Source organism: Theropithecus gelada, chromosome 10 (assembly GCF_003255815.1).
Source record: "Theropithecus gelada isolate Dixy chromosome 10, Tgel_1.0, whole genome shotgun sequence".
NCBI classification, from domain to species: Eukaryota; Metazoa; Chordata; class Mammalia; order Primates; family Cercopithecidae; genus Theropithecus; species Theropithecus gelada.
Window position 1 is genome coordinate 8,840,850 of NC_037678.1, and position 25,945 is coordinate 8,866,794.

Below are 25,945 nucleotides of genomic sequence, written 5' to 3' on the forward strand. Positions count from 1 at the left end.
GTCACTGAGGCCACCTCACAAAGCGGGCTGATGCCCCATCCTCAACTCTGACCCTGGTGCCAGGGCTGGCTAGCATGCTCTTGGTGCAGGTAAGGACAGTATTGGGGAATTGCTCAAAAGTAATTAAGAGGAAGAACTTGTTTTAAACAACCCCATCCTCTGGAATGAAGAGATTAAGTTCCCTGAATGTGTGATGGGGTTATATAACCTGCGGTCTGCTTGATTTCTTTCTTCCTATGAGATACTTGGATCTGCCTGTCCTTCTATCTATTATCAAACATTTAATAAACACTGTATTGAATACATGTATTATTGTTTAACCACTCAGCATCCCTTTCTCGTTGCTTGCAGTATCCTGGTTTCCCGTGGGGTAATTACTTTTCCCATCTTAGGATCAGTGTTGGTGGGAAAATAAATGCTACCCTTAAGACTCTTTTACCCAAAGGTTCTATTCAAAATAAATATCTGAGCAGGCAGGGACGTCAGCCAATCATAATGAGCCAGGACTTAACCGTTTAGTGGCTGAATTTTTTTTTTTCCAGACCGAGTTTTGCTCTTGTTGCCCAGGCTGGAGTGCAATGGCACAATCTCTGCTCACTGCAACTTCCGCCTCCCAGGTTCAAGCGATTCTCCCGCCTCAACCTGCCGAGTAGCTGGGATTACAGGCATGCGCCACCATCCTCGGCTAATTTTATATTTTTAGTAGAGACGGGGGTTTCTCCGTGTTGGTCAGGCTGGTCTCGAACTCTCAACCTCAGGTGATCCGCTCGCCTCAGCTTCCCAAAGTGTTGGGATCACAAGCGTGAGCCACCGCGCCCGGCCCAGCAGGAGTGCTGGAGTGCAGTGGCACGATCTCAGCTCACTGCAGCCTCCACCTCCGGGGTTCAAGCGATTCTCCTGCTTCAGCCTCCCAAGTAGCTGACTTTGCAGGCGCCCGCCACCACGCCTGGCTAATTTTTGTATTTTTAGTAGAGACGGGGTTTCGCCATGTTGGCCAGGCTGGTCTCGAACTCCTGTCCTCAAGTGATCCGCCCGCCTCGGCCTCCCAAAGTGCTAGGATTACAGGCATAAGCCACTGCGACCGACTGGTGGGTTATTTTTTGAATCTTTAATTCATTGTTTCTGCCAATAATTTGTACTGGACAGCTCATAAGAACGCCAAAGTACGTTCCTTCATCAACACAGAGCCAGTTTCCGCGCCAGTGCCCCGTAGGGGGCGGGGCCCGCTAGCTCGCTTGCGTAGCGTCGTCTTTGCTTCCTGCCGCGCGGGGCCATTTCCGCTGCTGCTTCAGTGAGTTTTTCCGGTGGAGGCGAACGCTGCTCAGAAGTCTGCTGCGCTCTCCTAGGAGTGCCGAGCCCGCGGAACAGCAGCCATGGTGAGTGCGTGCGCCGGCCAAGGGACCGGGAAGCAGGAGACTCGGGGTTGCGTTCACTCCCTGGCCTGTTCATCCGCCGGCGCTGGGTCTTAACCGCCGGGCCCTGAGTTAGAACTCCAGCAGCCGCGGGTTCCCAACAGCCTGGCCCGAGGTTAGAACTCAGGAAACCTCAGGATCCCCGCTGCTGTGGTGCTTTGCCGCACGATCTGTTTGCGTGGCAGGTGGTCTGCGGCGAGCGGAGGGGGCATGGCCCAGCGGGAGAAAGAGACCAACCCACGTGGGAGAGGGCAAAAAGTTGGGTGAAGAAAATTTGGCTCCAACTTTTTTTTCCCCTTGTTTCTTTAAGTACGAAATCTACGATGGCGTGGGACCCTGGGATTCGGATCAACCTCTCCTACCCACCCTACCTCACCCCACCCCCGTTGCTGGGGTCCAGGAGATCTCCTGTGGGTGTGCGCCTAGTGCTCGCCGCGAGTCACACGCGCCAGGGACCTAGAGGAGACTTTGGCAATTGGGGGCTGTGGGGAACATGAAGTGAGCGCGACTCACGGCCTGGAGCGCAGGAAGGGCTTCTCCCGCAAGGTGGTGGCTTCAAAACCCAGAAGTCTGGTAGCACCACGTGCGGCGTCTCTGAACTCTTGGTCGTCTCTGACTTTTAAATATCTAGGGAAAGTTCTAAAACGTGTGTCCTGGCGTAGTCCTTTTGGTTGGCACTTGGTGAGGAGGGAAGAATTTGCAAAGCACTGTAACGTCTATAGTTAATCCTTCCAGCGGAGCTTGGATCCCGGCGGTAGCACTCCCCCCAAACCTCCTCCCGTGCATTTTGAAGCTTAGTACGTGGCTGAGCCTAGAACTCGAAGCTTTCAAACTCAGTGCTCGCTTTTAGGCAGTTCCCTGAAACGTTTTGGAATCGGATGGTCTCAGGTTGAACTTTGCAGTTTTCCTCAACTGTAAAATGGGGATGACAGTGCATGAGGATGTTGTGAGGATCAGATGAAATAAAGCATGTTAAACATCTAGTCCTCATGCTTGGCACAGAGTGAGCACGCAGTATTTGTTGTCCAATCAAAACCTTGCAAGTTTTGGCTGTCTGGTGTACAGGGAAACCAAACTGATCACGCTAGGTAGGGATTTAGGTTGGCTGGTGGTATGCTATCATTCATTAATTTATTTAACCTCTGAAGAAATTGAAAGGCGAATAAATACACCCTAAGCAAGTTTCAATTAGTGTTTATAAGCTAGGTAGTTTGGTTTTAAAATTGAGTTTAACTTTTTGTTTACTAATAGTGAAACATTTAGGTATTTGATGGCTGTTCAGATTCCTGAAGTTTTCCTCTTTTATGAATTTGATATTTATTGAGAGTTGAGGATCCTGATTTCCAGAGAATGGGTTGTTGGAAACAACAGCAATTTTAAAAGTTTTTTTAAATTGACATATCATAGTTGTATGTACTTTGGGGGTTCCACGTAATATTTTTAAGTATATCTATTTTAAAATGTGGGACAGGGCCAGGCACGGTGGCTCATGCCTGTAATCCCAGCACTTTGGGAGGCCGAGGCGGGTGGATTATGGGGTCAGGAGTTCAAGACCAGCCTGGCCAACATAGTGAAACCCTGTCTACTAAAAATACAAAAAAATTAGCCAGGCGTGGTGGCGGGCACCTGTAATCCCAGCTATTTGGGAGGCTGAGGCAAGGAGAATCGCTTGAACCTGGGAGGCAGAGGTTGCAGTGAGCCAAGATCGCGCCACTGCACTCCAGCCCGGGTGACAGTGTGAGACTCCGTCTCAAAAAATATAAATAAATAAAATAAAAGGTGATAAATTATTAACCAAAATTTCCAGCCGGGCACGGTGGCTCACACCTGTAATCCCAGCACTTTGGGAGGCCGAGGTGGGCGAATCATGAGGTCAAGAGTTCAAGACCAGCCTGACCAACATGGTGAAACCCCATCTCTACTAAAAATACAAAAATTAGGCGGGCATGGCGGTGCGTACCTGTAATCCCAGCTACTTAGGAGGCTGAGGCAGAAGAATCACTATATCCGGGGAGGCAGTGGTTGCAGTGAGCCGACATCGTGCCACTGCACTACAGCCTGGGTGACAAAGCAAGATTCTGTCTCAAAAATAAAATAAAATCCCTACTGTAGTATCAAATAAAACATATTTGTATGGCCGGATGTGGTGGCTCACACCTTTAATCCCAGCACTTTGGGAGGCCGAGGCAGGTGGATCTCGACTCACTGAAACCTCTGTCTCCCGGGTTCAAGCGATTCTCCTGTCTCAGCCTCCCAAGTAGCTGGGATTACAGGCATGCACCACCACGCCCAGCTATTTTTTGTTTTTGTTTTTTAATAGAGACAGGGTTTTGCTGTGTTGGTCAGGCTGGTCTCAAACTCCTGACCTCAAGTGATCTGCCTGCCTCGGCCTCCCAAAAGGGCTGGGATTATAGGCGTGAGCCACCATACTCAGCCTAAACAATTTTTTTTTTTAATTAGCCAGGTGTTGGCCGGGTGCGGTGGCTCACGCCTGTAATCTCAGCACTTTGGGAGGCCGAGGCGGGCGAATCACAAGGTCAGGAGTTGTGGACCAGCCTGGCCAACATGGCAAAACCCTGTCTCTATACTAATAATACAAAATTTAGCCTGGCATGGTGGCGCATGCCTGTAATCCCAGCTACTCGGGACGCTGAGGCAGGAGAATCTCTTGAACCCGGGAGGCAGAACTTGTGGTGAGCTGAGATTGTGCCATTGCACTCCAGCCTGGGCAACAAGAGCGAAACTCCATCTCAAAAAATAAAAAATAAAATAAAATAAAATTAGCCAGGAGTGGTGGCCCACACTTGTAGTCCCAGTTACTGAGGTGGCTGAGGCAGGAGGATCACTTGAGCTCTGAAGGTCGAGGCTGCAGTGAGCTATTGTCATGCCACTGCACTCTGGCCTCAGTGACAGAGAGAGACCCTGTCTCAACAACAAAAAGGTGGCCGGGCGCGGTGGCTCAAGCCTGTAATCCCAGCACTTTGGGAGGCCGAGACGGGCGGATCACGAGGTCAGGAGATCGAGACCATCCTGGCTAACCCGGTGAAACCCTGTCTCTACTAAAAAAATACAAAAAACTAGCCGGGCGAGGTGGCGGGCGCCTGTAGTCCCAGCTACTCGGGAGGCTGAGGCAGGAGAATGGCATAAACCCGGGAGGCAGAGCTTGCAGTGAGCTGAGATCCGGCCACTGCACTCCAGCCTGGGCGACAGAGCGAGACTCCGTCTCAAAAAAAAAAAAAAAAATTAAAAAATAAAAAATATAAAAATTAGCCCGTCATGGTGGTGTGCACCTGTAATTCCAGCTACTGGTGGGGGCTGAGGTAGGAGAATTGCTTGAGCCCAGGAGACAGAGGTGGCAGTAAGCCGAGATCGCACCATCGCACCTCTACACTCCAGCCTGGGCAACAGACCAAGACTCCATCTCAAAAAAAAAAAAAAAAAAAAACCTTGTTCCTAAACTCCTGTGTGTCCGTGCCCTAAATTTTCTTGGCACGAGACAACAAACCCCAGATATTTACCCCAGGCAATGAAGCTAGTTCAGTTTGACACTGTTATCAAAGTTTTGGGGAATTCGTCACTGTCATGCATTGCTGGCGGGTGTGCAAGTTGTTAAACCTTGTACAGGGTCAGTTTGGAGTAGATATAAAAGTTACAAATGCATATTATATCTTTTGACTCATTAATCCCACTTCTAGGAGTTTATCTTACAGATATACTGAATGAAACATAATATAGATTAGGTATAGATGAGATTAGACATTATAGCATTTATATAATAGTGAAAGATTAAAAATATATAAATGGGCTGGGCACAGTGGCTCACGCCTGTAATCCCAGTACTTTGGGAGGCCCAGGCAGGAAGATTGTTTGAGGCCAGGAGTTCAAGACCAGCATGGGCAACATAATGAGACAGTGCCTCTAAAATTAAAAAATGAGTCAGACATGGTGATGCATGCATGTAGTCCCAGCTACTTGGGAATGTGAGGCAGGAGGACCACTTGAGCCCAGGATAGTCCCCTTCATAAAGATTAATCAAAAAAGTAAGGCCAGGCGCGGTGGCTCACTCCTGTAATCCCAACACTTTGGGAGGCCAAGACAAGCGGATCACTTGAGGTCAGCAGTTGGGAGACCAGCCTGGCCAACATGGTGAAACACCGTCTCCACTAAAAATACAAAAAAATTAGCTGGGTGTGGTTGTGCGTGCCTGTAGTACCAGCTACTCTGAAGGCTGGGGCCGGGGAATTGCTTGAACCCCGGAGGAGGTTGCAGTGAGCCAAGATGCCACTACAGCACCCCAGCCTGGGTGACAGAGCGAGACCCTGTCTCTAAAAAGAAAAGGTTTAAGTGAGTAACATGTGAAGGAGACACGCTCTATAGACATTAAAAAGAAAGGATGGCCAGGTGTGGTGGCTCACGCTTGTAATCCCAGCACTTTGGGAGGATGACGCAGGCAGATGACCTGAGATCAGGACTTCGAGACCAGCCTGGCCAAAGTGGTGAAACCTCATCTCTACGAAAAATACAAAAATTAGCTGGCCGTGATGGCGGTCACCTGTAATCCCAGGTACTCAGGAGGCTGAGGTTGCAGTGAGCCGAGATGGCGCCACTGCACTCCAACCTAGGTGACAGAGGGAGACTACGTCTGTAAATAAATAAATGTATGAGGAAGAGAAAAATAATATGGAGGTCTTCCCTCGACCTCCCCCAACCACCTTCCTTTAGAGAACTCCTCCATCCTTCACCTAATTTCTCCTAGTTGTCCTGGGACCAGGAAAGGTTCGCCTAAGATAACGAGTTAGGTAGAAGACAGGGAGTCCGGGTGTACAAGCTGGCCCTGGACGTCATTTCCGCTGGCGGCAGTGACGTCACTTCCTGCTCCTGGGGGCGGGGCATCCGTGTCCTTGCGGTACGGGGCCGCAGACCGTCCGGACCTACAGGCGTGGTGTCCTTGCGGTGTCCAGCGAGAGGCTACCAAGACAGACGCTATGGTGAGTGTTCCTACTGGGCCCCTACCCACGGGTCACCTCCCGAGAGCCGCGGTGCCGCAAGCGTGGTCCAGCAATGTCAGAAAAGCTGTAAAAAAATTGAAGGAGAAAAAGGCAGGCGCGCGGTGTTGGGCAGGAGACCACCGAGACAGGCGCTATAGATGAGTGGTCCAACCTGGCCGTCTCCGTCTCCAGCGACTGCCGTCCACCCTGTGTCTAGCCTCCAAGGCCGAGGTTAGTTGGTAGCCGCAGCAAGTCACTCGCAATTCGCACCTTACACTCGATGGCGACATGCGGGGCCGCACCTGCGTTATAATATGAATATATCCTTGTACATAAATATGTGTTTGTAAAAAAAGAAGAGAGAGAGATGAAAGTAATGAAATGGTTAACTGGAGCAGTGGGAATGCGATGGAAGGAGCGGAAAAGGAAGACCACTCGCCCAATTTGCTCCCTACATGGATGTATATTTATTTACTGAGACGGAGTCTCACTCTGTCGCCCACGCTGGAGTGCAGTGGCGCCATCTCGGCTCACAGCATCCTCCGCCTCCTGGGTTCAAGCTATTCTGCGTCAGCCTCTCGAGTAACTAGGACTACAGGCGTGAGACACCGCGCTCGGCCCCTACATGGGTTATTTTGACACAGATCTCAATGACGTCATTTTATCCATAAGTATTACAGTATGTATTTATAAAGTAAGGATTTTTAACATAACTGCAAATGCCATTAATTAGTTAATAAGGGTTGCAAGTTGGTGATATTTGAGTGTACCATTCCCTCTTTATTAGGCGGAATAGTGATACAAGAGGTACTTCTCATCTGGTTACCTCCTAATACAGCATTTAGGAAAGGCACAGAGGATGATTGTTTCCCTTTTCCAGTTGTCAAAACACTGAGTTGCTATCACTAGCATAGTTTTGACTTTTAAACCATGAAGATATTTTACATATTTGAAAAATAAAATTTAAAGCAAGTTGACTACAAACGAAAGAAACCTACTTGTATACCAAATTGCTAACCACAAGGAAAATTTTAATTTGAATAACTTTTGAACACAGTCCTGTCACTGGATGACTTTAATAGGATATATCCTAAGAACAAAAATAAATTTTGACTTTGGTCAGTTTGTTGGTAGAGGTGGTACATAGATGTAGCAATTTTGGAACCATTTTGTGTTTATTGTAGAGTAGGTGAGGAAATACTCTGGTGTGTTGGAAACCAGGGGTTTGAACAGAAGATATGCATATAGAATGGGGAATGGAAAGAGAACTTTGTGCTACATTTACTGTAACTTATATCTTATTGATTCAGTAAATTTCAGTGGAATATGGAAATTCAAATTTAAAGATTACCCATGGACTCGTGACCTCAGGTGATCCACCCGCCTCTGCCTCCCAGAGTGCTGTGATTATAGGCGTGAGCCAGGAGTTCGAGACCAGCCTGGCCAACATGGTGAAACCCTGTCTCCACAAAAAATACAAAAATTAGCCGGGTATGGTGGTGCACGCCTGTAGTCCCAGCTATTTGGGAGACTGAGGCTCAAGAATCATTTGAACCTGGGAGACAGAGGTTGCAGTGAGCTGAAATCACACCACTGCACTTCAGCATGGGCAACAGAGTGAGACTCTGTCTAAAAAACAGAAACGGATTACCCATGGACTCAAATGGATGCTGAGCCATGGGAGCCCATTTGTAATCCATTTGCTGTAATATTATGAAACATTTGGCTGAAGAAAGACAAAAGTATACGAGCTTTAGTATACTTTATTGAACTGTGTAATTCCTAATACTGTATTTCCTTTTTTTCGAAGGTAGGAGTGGAAAGGCCATTGTTAACTACCTGGTGTTTTGTGTGTTTGAGGATTGGGGAGCAGGGCACCTGCCCGCTGTGTCTCAATTGTTGATTCGTATTTTGTGACTCAGGTAGGAAAACTTCTGGCTCAATTTGACTGATATTTTTATTTCCCCCATAGACTGAGGCCGATGTGAATCCAAAGGCCTATCCCCTTGCCGATGCCCACCTCACCAAGAAACTACTGGATCTCGTTCAGCAGTCATGTAACTATAAGCAGCTTCGGAAAGGAGCCAATGAGGGTAAGGCAGCCACAGGGTGCTCTGGGGGAATGTTAAAGGTACATGTTTCCATGTGGGGCCTCTGGTCTAGATTTCCAATTTGGGAGGAGGAGGGCTAGCTGCTTTTGACTACAACCAGTAGGAGGTCTTTGGCATTAGATGCTAAAGCTGATGGGCTAAGAATTTTTTTTAGACCCACCAGTTATTAACATTTTGCCACATTTACCTTCTTTTTCACTCTATAAATGAATTTTATTTTTGCTGAGCCATTTGAAAGCAGTTGTAGACACTTTGTATAGTAGCTGTATGACCTCTCCAGAGCCATCAGAAGGAAAGGGATATTAATGCTTTTTAGCATCCCTTATACGATGGATACTTAACATTCATGAATTTCATTTGGTTCACAGAAACATTGCCTACCCCTCTCCCTTTTTTTTTTTTTTTTGGATGCAATTATTCAAAAACATGGAACGTTTCACGAATTTGCATGTCATCCTTGTGCAGGGGTCATGCTAATCTTCTCTGTATTGTTCTAATTTTAGTATATGTGCTGCTGAAGCAAGCACCACCTCCCTTTGTAAAAAAGAAAAACAGCTGTTTTTCAGTGGAATAATTATGTGTGCATGATACTTCTGCCCAGAGGTAATATAGGATACTCTCACTTTGTTCGTTTTTTTTAAAATTTTCTTTATTTATTTGAGAGTTTCGCTCTTGTTACCCAGGCTGGAGTACAATGGCAGGATCTCAGCTCACTGCAACCTACACTTCCTGGGTTCAAGTGATTCCCCTGCCTCAGTCTCCCAAGTAGCTGGGATTACAGGCATGCACCACCACATCCGGCTAATTTTGTATTTTCAGTAGAGATAGGGTTTCACTATGTTGGTCAGTCTGGTCTCGAACTCCTAACCTCAGGTGATCCACTGTCTTGGCCTCCCAGAGCGCTGCTGGGATTACAGGCGTGAAACACTGTGTCTAGCCTTATTTTTATTTTTATTTTTATTTTTTTCAAGTAGAGATGACATTTCACCATGTTGGCCAGACTGGTCTTGAACTCCTGACTTCAAGTGATCTGCCCGCCTCGGCCTCCCAAAGTTCTGGGATTATAGGCGTGAGCCACTGTGCCTGGCTGCCCAGCCTTATTTTTTATTTTTTATTTTTGGAGACAGACTCTCACTCTGTCGCCCAGGCTGGTCTTGAACTCCTGAGCTCAGACAATCTGCCTGCCTCGGCCTCCCAAAGTGCTGGAATAACAGCAGGCGTGAGCTACCACACCCCGCCAGAATACTCTCATTTTAACAGATGCTGGTAGTTTGATGTGGTAGAGCTCTTTTGTCGTTGAAGATTTTTAATGGAAACATTAGAGATTTTGTGAACCGTGTTTGAGATTTAGGAGAACCATTATAATCGCTTTTACCTGTGTTGCTGAAGGAAGATAAAGTAGACTCTCCGGGTCTCATCGTGGTACTCTTTCCTCCCTGCTCGTCACACTGCAGTAACTGCAGTGCCTGGTATAGCAGTGGCCAGTGGGGCATTGTAGGGTGACTCACCAGCTCTCCTGGGAGGTGTCTCTTCTCACTTGATGCACTCAGGTCAGCTTGGCTGGGCAGGGACATGAGTTCTTATACCTCAGGTAGATGAGGACTCATGGACACAGAGCAACCTTATTTCCTCTTGCCATACTTTGCATGGTGCTAGGCACACAGATCCTTGAATGGAGATGCTCAGTCTCAGCGACTCAGTTCAGAATGTGCTTACTAGGAGTTCAGGGAGGGAGATGTAGCAGTTTTCCATACTTCTGCCTCAGTGTCAGGTATTCTTTCTTGCCATATTTATTGATTGCCTGCTGTGTGCCGGGCACATGTATATATGCTGGTGATGCATTGGTGAACAAAACGAAGTCTCTGCCTTCTTGGAGTGTACATTCTGGTGGAGAAAGACATAGGTTTTATGCCTGGTGGTAAAGAATACTGTAAAAGAGAATAAAGTAGAGAAGGGGGATAGGAATGGCAGTGGTGGGTCTTTTTAGATGGAGTATTCAGAGAAGGTCTGTCTGAGGAGCTGAAGTTTGAGCAGAGAACTGAATAGATGAGGGTGTTGGAAAGAAACGATTTTGGGCATGGTGCAAAGGCGTGCTTGAGGGACTCTCAGGAGGCTGGTGTGTGGCTGGAACTAAGTGAGGAGATGAGAGGTACTAGGAGATCACATGAGACAGTGTAAGCCACTGTAAAAGAGTCACTCCTATGACTTTTGTAGGGTGAATAAACTATAGTAATATCAATAGAAATGAACATGCTTTGCATTTACCATGTATCAGGTATTATTATTGTTTATTTTTATTTATTTGAGATAGGGTCTCTGTAGCCCAGGCTGGAGTGCATTGGCATTGATCATGGCTCACTGCAGCTACGACCTCCTGGGCTTAGGTGATCCTCCCACCTCAGCCTCCCAGGTAGCTGGAGCAACAGGTGTATGCCACCACACCTGGCTAATTTTTTATATTTTTAGTAGAGATGGGGTTTTGCCATGTTGCCCAGGCTGGTCTCAAACTCTGAATTCAGACGATCTACCTGCCTCAGCCTCCCAAAGTGCTGGGATTACAGGTGTGAGCCACCATGCCAGCCTCATTCTTATTAACTTGTTTAATCCTTTCAAGAATCCTATTAGGTAGAATTATTAGGTAATTAGAATTAGGTTAAAAAGAATTAGGTAATTATTGTTTTATTAGGTAGAATCCTATTAGGTAGAATTGTTTTGTAGATGATAAAAGTAAGGGAAGTTAAACACCTTGCTCAAGGTCATTTGTGTAACAAAAATGAGTGCCAGCATTTGTACTCAGGCAGTGTAGCTCCAGAGTGTGTGCCCTTCTCAAGTACTCCAACATGAATGCAGAGTATTCGCACTGAGCCACAGAGGCAAGCAATCAGGAGAGTATGCATCTGAAATGGTGCTGTGGGGTGTTGAACTTGCATGGTGAGTCCCATGTGGGGTGAGCTTTCTAGAAGTATTGATTATGGCAGATTGAGATATTAAAACTCTGACACTCAGTCAGCGATACCTTGAGAAGTACTAATTTATTAATAAACTACTACTTGCTGGTGGGGGTTTGTGGAAACTCTTGCAATTGACAAGGCAAGAGATGATGGTGACTTGGACAAGTATAGCAGAGGAGTAGAAAGAAGTGGTCAGGGCCAGGCATGGTAGCTCACACCTGTAATCCCAGGACTTTGGGAAGCCAACATGGGTGGATCACAAGGTCAAGAATTTGAGACCAGCCTGACCAACATAGTGAAACAAAATTAGCTGGGCGTGGTGGCGGGTGCCTATAATCCCAGCTACTTGGGAGACTGAGGCAGGAGAATCACTTGAACCTGGGAGGCAGAGGTTGCAGTGAGCCAAGATTGCGCCACTGCATTCCAGCCCAGGCGACAGTGCGAGACTCCGTCTCAAAAAAAAAAAAAAAAAAAAAAAAACAAGAAAGAAAAAAGTTACCAGATTAGGCTGGGCACTGTGGCTCATACCTGTAATCTCAGCACTTTGGAAGGCCGAGATGGGTGGATCACTTGAGGTGAGGAGTTCGAGACCAGCCTGGACAACATGGTGAAACCCTGTCTCTACTAAAAATACAAAAATTAGCAGCACGTGCCTGTAATCCCAGCTACTTGGGAGGCTGAGGCAGGAGAATCACTTAAACCCGGAAGGCGGAGGTTGAAGTGAGCCAAGATCGCACCACTGCACTCCAGCTGTGAGACAGAACAAGACTCCATCTCAAAAAAAAAAAAAAGTGGTCAGATTCAGGGCGTGTTTCGAGGATAAGTGGTGGGTTTAATGTAGAGCTTGAGAAAAGGCCATTGTGTATGACTGACTGATGTTTGAATCCTTTATCATATCCCAGGGCTGGTCTAGGATACACACAATTGTGTGTGCCTAGGCATTCTTCCCAGTTTGTTGTGGCTGCCCTGCCCAAGCCCACATCACCTATTAGCTTCATGCCCTTCTCTCCACAGCCACCAAAACCCTCAACAGGGGCATCTCTGAGTTCATCGTGATGGCTGCAGACGCCGAGCCACTGGAGATCATTCTGCACCTCCCACTGCTGTGTGAAGACAAGAACGTGCCCTACGTGTTTGTGCGCTCCAAGCAGGCCCTGGGAAGAGCCTGTGGGGTCTCCAGGCCTGTCATCGCCTGTTCTGTCACCATCAAAGAGGGCTCGCAGCTGAAACAGCAGATCCAATCCATTCAGCAGTCCATTGAAAGGCTCTTAGTCTAAACCTATGGCCTTTGCCACGTGCTCCCTGCCCCCCTGAGGTTGTGTATCATATTGTCTGTGTTAGCATGTAGTATTTTCAGCTACTCTCTATTGTTATAAAATGTTGTAGTACTAAATCTTGTTTCTGGATTTTTGTGTTGTTGTTGTTGTGTTTTACAGGGTTGTTTTCCCCCTTCCTTTCCTCCCTCCCTCTGCCATCCTTCATCCTTTTATCCTCCCTTTTTGGAACAAGTGTTCAGAGCAGATAGAAGCAGTGTGGTGGCACCGTTGAAAGGCAGAAAGAGCCAGGAGAAAGCTGATGGAGCCAGGATAGAGATCTTTCAGCCACTAGCTTCCTATTGTGTGCAGAGTGTGGTGGAATTAAACACCATTTATTAAGTATCCCTGTGCCTGGCACACAGAATCATTCATATGTGTTAAAGTGATCATGGGGTTTCCTTTGCACTTGGGCGATTATGTATCATTTGGGGGAGGAAGCATGTGTTCTGTGAGGTTGTTTGGCTATGTCCAAGTGTCATTTACTAATGTACCCCTGCTGTTTGCTTTTGGTAATGTGATGTTCATGTTCTCCCCCTACCCCCAACCATGGCCTTGAGGGTGGCAGGGCAGCAGCATACCAAAGAGATGTGCTGCAGGATTCCAGAGGCGGCCTGGGTGAGTGAGCCATGGGGCAGTTGACCTGGGTCTTGAAAGAGTCGGGAGTGACAAGGTCAGAGAGCATGAACTGGTGCTGGCATGAAGGATTTCAGGAAGATCATGGAGACCTGGCGGGTAGCTATAACAGAGATGATGGAGTCCAAGGAAACAACCTCTCTGGTGAATGGGACTTTCTTTGGTGGACACTTGGCACCAGCTCTGAGAGCCCTTCCCCTGTGTGCTGCCACCCTGTGGGTTAGATGTACTCTCTGTCACATGAGGAGAGTGCTAGTTCATGTGTTCTCCATTCTTGTGAGCATCCTAATAAATCTATTCCATTTTGATGACAGAATGGCAGTGCCTGATTCTTAGTATCCGGCTAAAATTGAAAAGAAGACATACTTAGTATTATTAGAGTGGTGATAGCTGCTTAGACTTTTTTTTTTCCTTTGTGAAAGAGATTCACTCTTGTTGCCTAGGTTGGAGTGCAATGGCACGATCTCAGCTCACCGCAACCTCTGCCTCCTGGCTTCAAGTGATTCTCCTGCCTCAGCCTCCCAAGTAGCTGGGATTACAGGCATGCGCGACCACGCCCGGCAAATTTTGTATTTTTAGTAGAGATGGGGTTTCACCATGTTGACCAGGCTGGTCTTGAACTCCTGACATCAGGTAATCCACCCATCTCAGCCTCACAAAGCACTGGGATTACAGGTGTGAGCCACCACGGCTGGCCACTTAGCTTAGACTTTTTTACCAGAAGGCTATGGAAGAACTGTCTCCTCCTACCAGGTAGTTTCTGCCTTGGCAGTTCAAAACGTCATACAGACTCAACTGGAGCATTGCTATCACTGGAACTGGCTTTCTCAACCTCTGTGCTGTTGACATTTGGGGCTGGTTAATTTGTTGTGGGGACTGTGCTGTGTGTTGTGATGTTTAGTAGCATTACTGGCCTCTACCCACTAGGTGGCAGTAGCAGCGCCCTCCACAATGAAGAAATGTTTCCAGACATTGTTAAATGCCCCCGGCGGTAAAATCACCCCCAATTGAGAATCACTGTTGGAGAATCACGGTTTCTAGTAACCCTTGGCACATGCAGGACTGGTATTGGTGACTAAAGCCACTGCCCCCTCACTTGCCTCTTCTACTTACTATCTTAAAGATAAGTCCCTTGAGAACCTAATACCTCAGCTTGAGAAATCTTCCAAGGTGCAAATAACTGGGTACCATAGTGGTCAAGTGAGAATAGATCCCCTCTTCGCCAGCTTGGACCCATATACCCCTGCTCCAGCAAGAAGCACACCAGGGGGAACCTGGGAGCCACCTTGGCCAATTGCACCTGTTCTGTGCATCCTGGGCTGGTCATTTCTCTCAGTTTACTCCAGTGTTCTTATCACCACCCCTGAAGCAGTTTTATATTTTTGGATGGTGGAATTTTATGCAGTGCTTACTTTTTCACAGTCGTGCATTCAGTGTTTTTGGTCAATGACAGATCACATAAATGACAGTGGTCCCATAAGATTATAATACTGTGTTTTTACTGTACTTTTCCTATGTTTAGATGCACAAATGTCATTGTGTTACAGTTGCCTACAGTGTTCAGTAACATGCAGTACAGGTTTGTAGCCTAGGTGTATGTATAGTAGGCTATTCCATCTAGGGTTTTTGTTTGTTTGTTTGACACAGTCTCGCCCTGTCGCCCAGGCTGGAGTGCAGTGGTGTAATCTCAGCTCACTGCAACCTCTGCCTCCTGGGTTCAAGCGATTCTCCTTCCTCAGCCTCCTGAGTAGCTGGGATTACAGACACACTCCACCATGCCCAGCTAACTTTTGTACTTTTAGTAGAGATGGGGTTTTACCATGTTGGCCAGGCTGGTCTGGAACTCCTGACCTCAGGTGATCCACCCTCCTCAGCCTCCCAAACTGGTGGGATTACAGGCATGAGCCACCGCGCCCGGCCTCTTCTGGTTTTCAATAAGACATTAAAACAAGACATTACAGAAGGGGAAACGCTGAGAGTTGTAAAAGGCTCATTTTCCCACGTAACCGCAGCTTTCGATGAGTGCCATTCCAGATGTTCCCTCTGCACCTGGCCTAGAAGTAAACAGACATATGTGCATCCGTGTGTTTGTTTCACTTTTGGCCAAACGGATTCGTGTTCTCGAGCTGCTGCGGCGGCCAGAAGGCACCCGGGTGCAGCTCAGCTTAGCCCACCAGACCCTCCCGCTTATGGCTCCCAGGTCCGGGAACCCGGCCCACCTCCTCCGTGGCGTGCATGCGCAGGCCCAGGTCCGCGCTCCGCGCCGGCTATATCGCCGCCTGGCGGATGGAAGCCCGATGGCCGCGGTAGAAGTCAAGCGCCACATGGCACTCCATGCGGATACCCAAATCCGAGGATGCCCAAGTCCCTGATGTAACATGACGCAGTATTTGCATATGAGTTACGCACGGCCTCCCGGATACTTTAAATAATACTCTAGATAATTTACGATACCTAATAAAATGTAAATGCTATGTAAATAATTGTCATACTGTATTATTTATGGAATAATGACAATTTTGTCGTTGAGACGGAGTCTCGCTCTGTCACCCAGGCTGGAGTGCAGTGGCGTGATCTCGGCTCACTGCAACCTCCTCCCGGGTTCTAGTGATTCTCCTGCCTCAGCCTCCCGAGTAGCTGGAATTACAGGTGCACGCCACCACACCCGGCTAATTTTTATATTTTTAGTAGATACGGGGTTTCGCCATGTTTACCAGGCTGCTCTTGAACTCCTGACCTCAGGCGATCCGCCCTCCTCGGCCTCCCAAAGTGCTGGGATTACAAGCGTGAGCCACCGCGTCCGGCCGGCTAATGACAAAATTTAAAGTCTGGCTAGGCACGGTGGCTCACACATGTAATCCCAGCATTTTGGGAGGCCTGGGCGGGCAGGTCACCTAAGGTCAAGACTTCGAGAACAGCCTGGCCAACATGGTGAAACTCCGTCTCTACTAAAAATAAAAAATTAGCCGGGCGCAGTGGTGTGCGCCAGTAATCCTAGTACTGGGGAGGCTGAGGCAGGAGAATCGTGTGAACCCAGGAGGCAGATGTTGCAGGGAGCCAAGATTGCGCCACTGCACTCCAGCCTGGGCGACAAGAGCAAGAGTACAGATGCAGCCATCCATTTTTTTCCCCCAAGTTTTATTTATTTATTTATTTAAAGACAGAGTTTCACTGTGTTGCTCAGGCTGGAGTGCATAATTCTTCAGGATAATTCTTCAGAAGACAGGGAGGACAGAGCAGGGATGTAGAGGAAGAAAAGGTAAAAGACACTCCTATCCTCTTCCCCTTCCTTAAATATTAGGACCTTTCCTCATCTTCTTGATACAGCTCCCTCAAAACACAAGAGGAATAACTCTTCATTTCACTTATTCTGGAACCCAAATTCTCAGGGCAACAGAAAATGGGTATATTTTTGCAAGACTTAATGTTGCATTAAGAGGAATGCAGTGAGAGGGAGTTGCTGTTTACTCATGAACCAAATGGCCCCAGAACTAAAAGTGTTACCTTCTTATTGCTTCAGAAATCTGATTACACCTTAACATGACACATTTAAAGAAAAACAGGCTAGAGGACAGAGGATAAGAATATAATCCTGCTAGGGCTTCTTATTCCCAAAATACCTTCACCTGCCCTGACCTGTCACTCTCACCCTCCCTGCTGATACTTGTTTTGTTTCCCTTGTGGTGATGAGTGTTCCCAAGGAAAGAGAAAATTAAGCTAAGTGATGGCCAGTGAGTTTTGGATGCAAGGCATACACACCTTTCTCCTTCACACGAAAGAACGGTATATAGTACAAACTTAGGGCTCTTTATTCAGGCAGTAAAGTAAGGAACAGCAAAGTGGGAGGGCTACACCATCACCATGGCAACAGAAAGCCTCAAAAACATAAAGTCCCTCAACTTATGTCGGGTAGACTCTTCCTAGCTCAGGAGAAACACATTTTAACTGGCTAAGGACAAGGCCAGGCAGTCTGGCCACACTGTGGAAGGGCAGCTGGACGCGCGGTGTCTGGTCAGTCCTGGAAGTGCTTGGTGAGGGCTTCCAGCAGCTCCTGCTTCTTCAGCCCACTCTTCAGCCCGTAAGCCCGGCAGGCCTCTTTCAGCATGGGCACAGTGAACTTGCCCAGCGTGCCCTTGCTGATGTGGGTCTTCAGCTCCTCTTCTGAATACTCCACCTTGGGCCTTTTGCTTCCAGAACCATCATTATCTGGGGGAAAAGGTCAGGAGGGAGTGACTGGAAATGCTACAAGTGGCATCCCAGCTACATGGCACAGGGGCCCTCATATAATCTGGGCTGCAATTAACCATAAAGCTGTGATGCCAGCCTAGGACACCATGGGGAAGACTTATCTCGATAAGGCAGCTTCATTTAAAGTGCAAAATAAAACACAGATCATACCTAGGAGGAAATTACAAGTAGTGTGAATGCCATCAGTTTACCCAAAACTGTTGCTCACTCTGGTAAGTCATTCCTTCCTTCCTTCGAAAACCTTTTACAGGTTCATGACCAGCCTTGGCAATACAGTGAGACCCTGCCTCTACAAGAAATAAAATCAACCGGCCATGGTGGTGTGCACCTGCAGTCTCAGCTACTCAGGAGGCTGAGGCTGGAGGATCACTCAAGCCCAGGAGGTTGAGGCTACAGTGAACTGTGATTGAGCCACTGGACTCCAGCCTGGGTGACTGAGCAAGACTGTCTTAAAAAAAAAAAAAGAAAAAAAAAAAACATAACTTCTGTGTCCTTTTTGAGATGGCGTCTCACTCTATCACCGAGGCTGGGGTGCAATGGCATGGTCTTGCTCACTGCAACCTCTGCCTCCCGGGTTCAAGGGATTTTCCTGCCTCAGCCTCCCGGGTAGTTGGGGCTACAAGTGTCCACCACCACATCTGGCTAATTTTTGTATTTTTAGTAGAGAGGATGTTTCACTATGTTGGCCAGGCTGGTCTCGAACTCCTGACCTCATGATCCACCCACCTCGGCCTCCCAAAGTGCTGGGATTACAGGTGTGAGCCACCGCACCTGGCCAACTTCTGTATCATTTTTATTGTAAATTTAAAAAATTAAGTCCTGGAAGGGTGAGAGTACAGGAAAACATTCTCACTCCTTCTTGGATAGAGGGTAAATCTATCACTGTTTTGGAAGCAATTCACTGCAAGAATGTATCCTGTGGATCTATTCACACAAGTACACAACGGAAAAAGCATATTCAGTGCAGCATATCCACTTGTCAATACAGGTCTGGTTAAATAACCTGGTATATCTATCCAATGAACTACTCTGCAGCCTCATTTTTTAAAAAATGAGATAGATAGGTAAGTGTGGATATAAGTAACTGTGCAACATATATAGCTGAGTAACAAAAATAGCAAACTAGAAAACAATGTGATTATTATTCCATTTTGTGCTGAAATATGTATGTTGGTATGTATAAATATGTATGGTTGTATAGACAGTTCTTTTCTAAAATTTTTTCATTTTTAATTTTTGTGGGTACATAGTAGGTATGTATATTTGTGGGGTACATGAGGTATTTTGATACAGGCATGCAATGTGAAATAATCACATCAGCATAAATGGGGTATCCATCCCCTCAAGCATTTATCTTTTATATTACAAACATTCCAATTGTATTCCTTTAGTTATTTTTAAATGTATAATTAAATTACTGACTATGGTCACTCTATTGTATTACCAAATAGATCTTAATCATTCTATTTTAACCATCCCCACCAACCCCCAATGCCCCACCCACTACCCACTACCCTTCTCAGCCTCTGGTAACCATCCTTCTATGCTCTATCTCCATGAGTTCAATTGTTTTGATTTTTAGATTCCACAAATAAGTGAGAACATGCAAATATCTGTCTTTCTGAGCCTGGCTTACTTAACATATTATTGCAAGTGACAGGATCTCATTCTTTTTTATGGCTGAATAGTACTACTCCATTGTGTATGTGTACCACATTTTCTTTATCCAGTCATCTGCTGATACACTCAGGTTGCTTCTAAATCTTGACTACTGTGAATGGTGCTGCAATAAACATGGGAGTGCACATCTCTCTTTGATACGCTGATTTCTTTTGGATACATACTGGATCATATGGTAGCTCTACTTTTCACGTTTTGAGGAAACTCCAAACTCTTCTCCATAATAGTGGCTGTACTAATTTACATTCCCACCAACACTATGTGAGGGTTCCCTTTTCTCCACATCCTTGCCAGCATTTGTTATTGCCTGATTTTGGATAAAAGCCATTTTAACTACAGTGTGAATAGATATTTCTGAAAGGATACTGCCCACTGTGATAAGACCATCATAAAAGCAATTTTTTAAAATAGCCCACATGTCCACATTCAGCTCCTCACCGTGTTTTCTCTTGGTAACTTTCCCTTCAGGATTGTAATCTGGTGGGTAAACAAGCTCCTTAAACTCATCCACCAAGGAGCCCAGTCTTTTATTCATTGCTTCAACCTTGGGCACTAGAAAATCAAAACACAGAAGAGTGGCCTGGTGAGTCACGAGCCCCAGCTTGCTGTCCAGTTCCAACTCTCTGAGAACCAGAAGACAGAGCACCTAACTGCTGGGGTGGGAGGGGTCTTGGGAAAGGTCTTTCCAGCATTTACCAAGTACCTTCCAACACCTGCATTTACTGTAATCACACATACTACCTACAGCCAGGCACTGTTGTAAATGCTTTAAACTTACTCTCTTTACTCCTTCTAACAATCTATAAGACAGGTAAATTTGTCCCCAGTTTTTATTTATTTTTTTTGAGACGGAGTCTCGCTCTGTCACCCAGGCTGGAGTGCAGTGACATGATCTCAGCTCACTGGAACCTCCCCCTCCCGTGTTCAAGCAATTCTCCTGCCTCAGCCTCCTGGGACAACAGGCATCCACCACCACGCCCGGCTAATTTTTTTGTATTTTTAGTAGAGATGGGGTTTCACTCTTCACAGCCCAGTGAGAGTGAGGAGGTGGATAAAAATGATGCAGTGGAGTTGGGCAACACCATGCAAGAAGCAACTATACAGGCACACTGTAACACAGGAGGGATGGTGAAAGATAAGAAGCAGAAGGCATCAGGTGAGAAAGAGCAGGTGACATATAGCTGGAAGGTAGGGTGTTAAGGAGGACAGGGCCAGTAGAGAGGTGGGAAAGATGGGCATGGTGAGGTCATAGAAGCTTGAATGTCTGCCAAGGAATCAGGCCTTATCCAAAGAACCCCCTGATAGCTGCGTGGAGGGTGAACTGAAAGAGGGTAAGAGAGACAGGTGAAGTGGGGTGTGGGTGAGAGGACCCATAAACATGAGAAGTGACAGAACTGGCAGGACTTACTGATACAATAGGATTTATTGTTTAACTGAAATTACAGAGCTGGATACCAGAACGTAAGAAGAATAGGAGTGGGATGGGGAGATGACTGGCTGAAACGGGGAGCAAGTATGACAGGAAAAGGCAACTTTGGAGGAAAGATCATATTTTTGTTTCCTTTTTTGTTAGCTTACAACTACATGGTTAAATCAAGCTTCTAACATGAGCTGTGTCACATTAAGGGCAAGGGTGATGAGAGGGGCAGCTCACATGCCCATATTTGCCAAGCACGGAGGGGAGCCGTTGCTGGTGTAACTACAAGATGGCACAATGCTGGAGCCCAACTGTGCTCCTGCTGCATCAGAAGCCTCCTGTTCCACATCATGGGAACCTCTGCAAGAGCACTGGCTCCCAACCTGGGAATCATCTGTAGAGTTTTAAAAGTACTGAGAGGCCAGGCACAGTGGCTCATGCCTATAATCCCAGCACTTTGGGAGGCCAAGGCAGGTGGATCACCTAAGGTCAGGAGTTCGAGATGAGCCTGGCCAATATGGTGAAACCCCATCTCTACTAAAAAATACAAAAATTAGCCAGGCATGGTGGCAGGCACCTGTAATCCCAGCTACTTGAGAGGCTGAGAGAGGAGAATTGCTTGGGCCTGGGAGGCGAAGGTTTCAGTGAGTTGAGATCCCGTCACTGCACTTCAGCCTGGGTGACAGAGTGAGAACCTGTCTCAAATTAATTAATTAATTAATTAAGTAATGCACTGAGGTCCAGCCAATGCTCAGTACTAAAAATAAAAATAAAAGTACTGAGTACAGTGGCTTATGTCTGTAATCCCAGCATTTCGGGAGGCCGAGACAGGTGGATCACTTGAGGTCAGGAGTTTGACACCAGCCTGGCCAATATGGCGAAACCCAATTGCTAATCAAAACACAAAATAGGCCAGGCACTGTGGCTCCAGCTTGTAATCCCAGCACTTTGGGAGGCCAAGGCGAGTGGATCACGAGGTCAGGAGATCAAGACCATCCTGGCTAACACGGTGAAACCCCGTCTCTACTAAAACTACAAAAAATTAGCCGGGCGTGGTGGCAGGCGCCAGTAGTCCCACCTACTCGGGAGGCTGAGGCAGGAGAATGGCATGAACCCGGGAGGCAGAGCTTGTATTGAGCCAAGATTGCGCCACTGCACTCCAGTCTGGGCTACACAGCCAGACTCCATGTCCAAAAAAAAAAAAAAAGTAGTGGCATGTCTTAGAACCGCCTGGAAGGCTTGTTAAAACACAAGTTTCTGGCTGCATGTGGTGGCTCACACCTGTTATCCCAGCACTTTGGGAGGCCAAGACGCAAAACAGGCAGATAACAGAGTCAGGAGATCGAGATCATCCTGGTTAACACGGTGAAACCCCGTCTCTACTAAAAATACAAAAAAATTAGCCGGGCGTGGTGGCAGGTGCCCGTAGTGCCAGCTACTCAGGAGGCTGAGGCAGGAGAATGGAGTGAACCCAGGAGGCGGAGCTTGCAGTGAGCTGAGATCGTGCCACTGCACTCCAGCCTGGGCGACAGAGTGAGACTCCGTCTCTAAACAACAACAACAAAGAAAACCACAAGTTTCTGGGCACCCACCTAAGCATCAGATTCAATCAGCTTGGGAAAGGGCTCAATAATTTGCATTTCTCACAAATGCCCTGGTGACATTGAGGCTGCCCGTCTAGGGATCACACTTTGAGAACTGCCAGTGTAACCTGCTGAGGGCAGCAGGGGAGAAGTGGAATGTGAGAGGAAGGTGGGGCTCAGTCACTCAGAGCAGCCCTGTAGAAGGGAAGCAGGTCCAGGAAAGGAGTCAGAGGGTTTCCACCAGCACAGGATGAAAACCCTAGTGGTAGTGTCACAAAGCTGAGAAGAGAGTGGGAAAACAACTTCCAATCTTTAATATTTAAAAAGAAGCATATATTGGTGTTAGAGGGAAATATACAGGCATTTGATTAGAAAAGACTGAGGGATGTAAAAGAGGAAAGAGTCAAAGGTTCAGATGTTTGCGCAGAAGGATATCCAGGTCCTACAGTAGACACTGACCAGGTAGCTGGAAGTTCCAGCCAAGAGTTTAGAAGAAAGGACAGGGCTGGAGACATAGGCCTGGGGGTCACGGCCATGACGTGGCAACTGAGGTTCTGGAAGTGGATAAGAAAACAAGAAGGCAGAGAAGAGAGGGCTGAGGATAGAAACCTGGGTTATTTAGGTTATAAGAAATATAAGGGCAGGCTGGGCGCAGTGGCTCATGCTGTAATCCTAGCACTTTGGGAGGCCGAGGCAGGCTGATCACAAAGTCAAGAGATAGAGACCATCCAGGCTAACACGGTGAAACCCCGTCTCTACTAAAAATACGAAAAAATTAGCCGAGCGTGTTGGCGGGCGCCTGTAGTCCCAGCTACTTGGGAAGCTGAGGCAGGAGAACGGTGTGAACCCAGGAGGCGGGGCTTACAGTGAGCGGAGATCGCGCCACTGTACTCCAGCCTGGGCGACAGAGCGATACTCCATCTCAAAAAAAAAAAAATAGCTGGGTGTGGTGGCAAGCACCTGTAATCCCAGGTACTCAGGATGCTGAGGCAGGAGAATTGCTTGAACCCAGGAGGCGGAGGCTGCAGCGAGCCGAGATCACACCACTGCCCTGCAGCCTGGGAAACACAGCAAGACTCTGTCTCAAAAAAAAAAAAAAGAAAAAAAAATTAGGGCAGCCAAGCTAACTGTTTTGAAAATAGAGATAGGGAGAGAAAATAGGACTTTCCATGAACTTATAGGGCTGGATGCCAGAACGTAAGGAGTTGAGATCCTGGGAATGGAATAGCTGTGGACTAAAGAGAATGGTTGTGTTCTGAGCACTTACTGAGTGTCAGGGCCTACATTTCGTTAACACCTTGTAAGAACAATATCATTATCCACATTTTACCAAAAATGAAACCAAGTCTCAGAGGGATTAAGTAATATCCCCAAAGCTACTCAATTTATTAAGTAGCAGAGCTGAGATTCAAATAGACATCAGTCACCTCCAAAGCCTGTGTCCTAAACTACCTTTCTAGGCACTAAGCCACCGACTTCCGAATTTGCCTAAGGCCTGAAAGGAGGAGATGGGCCGTTTAGCTCAAAACATTTCTCTTCCGCCAGACACAGCTAAGCAGGTGCCACAGTAACAATGGTCCAATAACTTTTCTGCTTTTAACACTGGGGCTATTTTGTCTAATGTAAAAGAGATCATTCTGAGACCAGTCGGGCCATCATGGCGAAATCCCATCTCTACTAAAAATTAGCTGGGCGGGGGCCAACTACTCGGGAGACTGAGGCACGAGAAGAGCTTGAACCCAGGAAGCAGAGGTAGGCCGGGAGTCACTGGATTCTAAACCCAAATCCACCACTCATTTCCTATTATTTTTGCTTGTTTGTTTTGTTTTTTGAGACGGTGTCTCGCTCTGTCACCAGGCTGGAGTGCAGTGGTGTGATCTCAGCTCACTGCAACCTCTGCCTCCTGGGTTCAACCAATCCCCCTGCCTCAGCCTCCTGAGTAGCTGGGACTACAGGCCCACACCACCACAACCAGCTAATTTTTTTTATTTAGTAGAGATAGAGTTTCACCATGTTGGCCAGGATGGTCTCAATCTCTCGACCTCGTGATCCACCTGCCTCAGCCTCCCAAAGTGCTGGGATTACAGGCATGAGCCACCGTGCTGGGCCTCTTACATTATTTTTTAACTTTCACTAGCAGGTAGTCACAGAGTGGCTTAGTTCAGAGGCAGTCTCAGGAGCCTGCCACTCTCCTCCTCTCACTACAGAACCAGCCAAATCTGGTCCCTGGCTGTTTAAGCTGGTCTAGAAAAGCTCCCAAAAAGAGGGGGTCTGGGCAATGAGGTTAAGTGTTTAAAGAGTACTGGGAAATGCACCTAAATTACTGGTTCAGAGTGGAACCAGTAAGAAAGCCTCCCATGAAAAGAACTACTCGATTCAACCTCCTTACATGTCAGGTCCACTGCTTGTTCCGGCTCCATCAAATCCAAAGCCAAGGCCTCCAGGTTCCTGAAGTGCTGCTGCAGCACGGGGTTCTCAAAGCTGTCACTTCTGTTGAAACAATAATATAACTCAATTGAAACATGACAATTTAAACACTGAAAAAATAAGAATAAATAAAACCACCTGAGATACTACAGGTCCGGGGTGAGCTGAGAAAAATACCCCAAGTAAAACAGTTGAGGTCAGGTGCAGTAGCTCATGCCTGTAATCCCAGCACTTTGGTAGGCCAAGGTAGGCGGAATGTTTGAGTCCAGCAGTTCGAGACCAGCTTGGGCAACATGGTGAGACCCTGTCTCTACAAAAAGTTTAAAAATCAACCAGGCATGTTGGTGCACGCCTGTGGTCCCAGCTACTCAGAAGGCTTAGGTAGGAAGACTGCTTGAGTCCAGGAGATCGAGGCTGCAGTGAGCCATGATCATGCCACTGTACCCCAGCCTGGATGGCAGAGCCAGACTTCGTCTCAAGTCAACTTAAAAAGCAAACCTGGCTGGGCACCCTGGCTCATGCCTGTAATCCAGCACTTTGAGAAGCTGAGGCAGGCGGATGGCTTGAGCACAGGAGTTTGAGACCAGCTGGGCAACATGGTGAAACCCCATCTCTACAAAAAATACAAAAATTAGTCAGGCGTGGTGGTGCAAGGCTATGGTCCCAGCTACTCTGGAGTCTGAGGTGGGAGAATCACCTGAGCCCAGGGAGGTCAAGGCTGCAGTGAGCTACAATAACACCACTGCACTCAAACCTGGGTGACAGAGACCCTGTCTCAAAATAATTAAAATAAAAATTTTTTAAAAAATGGTATGTGAAAAAAATTATGTTTAGTGTCCCATTATGCAGCCTTTGAGAGTTGGTCTATTATATATGTGAGAGGGAATGACTTGAATTACTTAATCATTCTTTTAAGCCTGTAACAATTTGCACTAGATTTATTTACTTTTGCTCACTGTGGAGTAACACAAACAAGCAAGGAGAAGGGCGACTAAGAATCCCGCTATTTTTTTGAATTTGTTCAACCAACTAATCTGGCTAAGTACAGCACAACACAGCAACCACAAAATCCCAGAGTCTCCAATATAATAAAAGCTTCCATTATCTATATGGCTTTCAAAAAACTATTAATAACAAGTAGTAATCTGTCAGTTTGCTGAAGAGTAGTGTCATTCTCTT

The 25,945-nt window shown here is 47.0% G+C and overlaps 2 protein-coding genes and 1 non-coding gene across 10 annotated transcripts in view; 1 reads left to right on the forward strand and 2 right to left on the reverse strand.

The window, feature by feature from the left end:
• The first annotated feature begins 19 nt into the window (after positions 1 to 19).
• On the forward strand, positions 20 to 13,724 carry SNU13 (small nuclear ribonucleoprotein 13). Of its 4 annotated transcripts, none has more exons than XM_025400039.1 (4): positions 20 to 89; positions 1,186 to 1,376; positions 8,373 to 8,493; positions 12,477 to 13,724. In XM_025400039.1, exons 2-4 carry the CDS (start codon positions 1,374 to 1,376, stop codon positions 12,737 to 12,739), a joined length of 387 nt encoding a protein of 128 aa, XP_025255824.1. In that variant the 5' UTR covers positions 20 to 89; positions 1,186 to 1,373; the 3' UTR covers positions 12,740 to 13,724. The 4 variants fall into 4 exon arrangements, with proteins under 4 accessions (XP_025255824.1, XP_025255823.1, XP_025255825.1 ...); XM_025400040.1 differs by lacking the exon at positions 20 to 89 and adding an exon at positions 6,169 to 6,400 and having other exon boundaries at positions 1,261 to 1,376; XM_025400038.1 differs by lacking the exon at positions 1,186 to 1,376 and having other exon boundaries at positions 26 to 89.
• Positions 8,932 to 9,038, reverse strand: LOC112633934. The gene has a single exon (XR_003121683.1). It is a non-coding gene; the product is annotated as a U6 spliceosomal RNA (small nuclear RNA).
• Positions 13,725 to 17,197: 3,473 nt separating the features above from the next.
• The window catches only part of XRCC6 (X-ray repair cross complementing 6), a 38,893-nt gene continuing 30,145 nt past the window's right edge, over positions 17,198 to 25,945 (reverse strand). For 4 of the 5 annotated variants that reach the window (XM_025400037.1, XM_025400036.1, XM_025400034.1 and 1 more), the window contains 3 exons: positions 24,729 to 24,829; positions 19,778 to 19,891; positions 17,198 to 17,617 (listed from right to left, as the gene is read on the reverse strand). In XM_025400037.1, coding sequence (XP_025255822.1) covers positions 17,424 to 17,617; positions 19,778 to 19,891; positions 24,729 to 24,829 — 409 coding nt within the window. In that variant the 3' untranslated portion in view covers positions 17,198 to 17,423. Of the gene's footprint in view, positions 17,618 to 19,444; positions 19,892 to 24,728; positions 24,830 to 25,945 lie in introns of those variants that run through there. The other variant, XM_025400033.1, reaches the window with a different exon arrangement.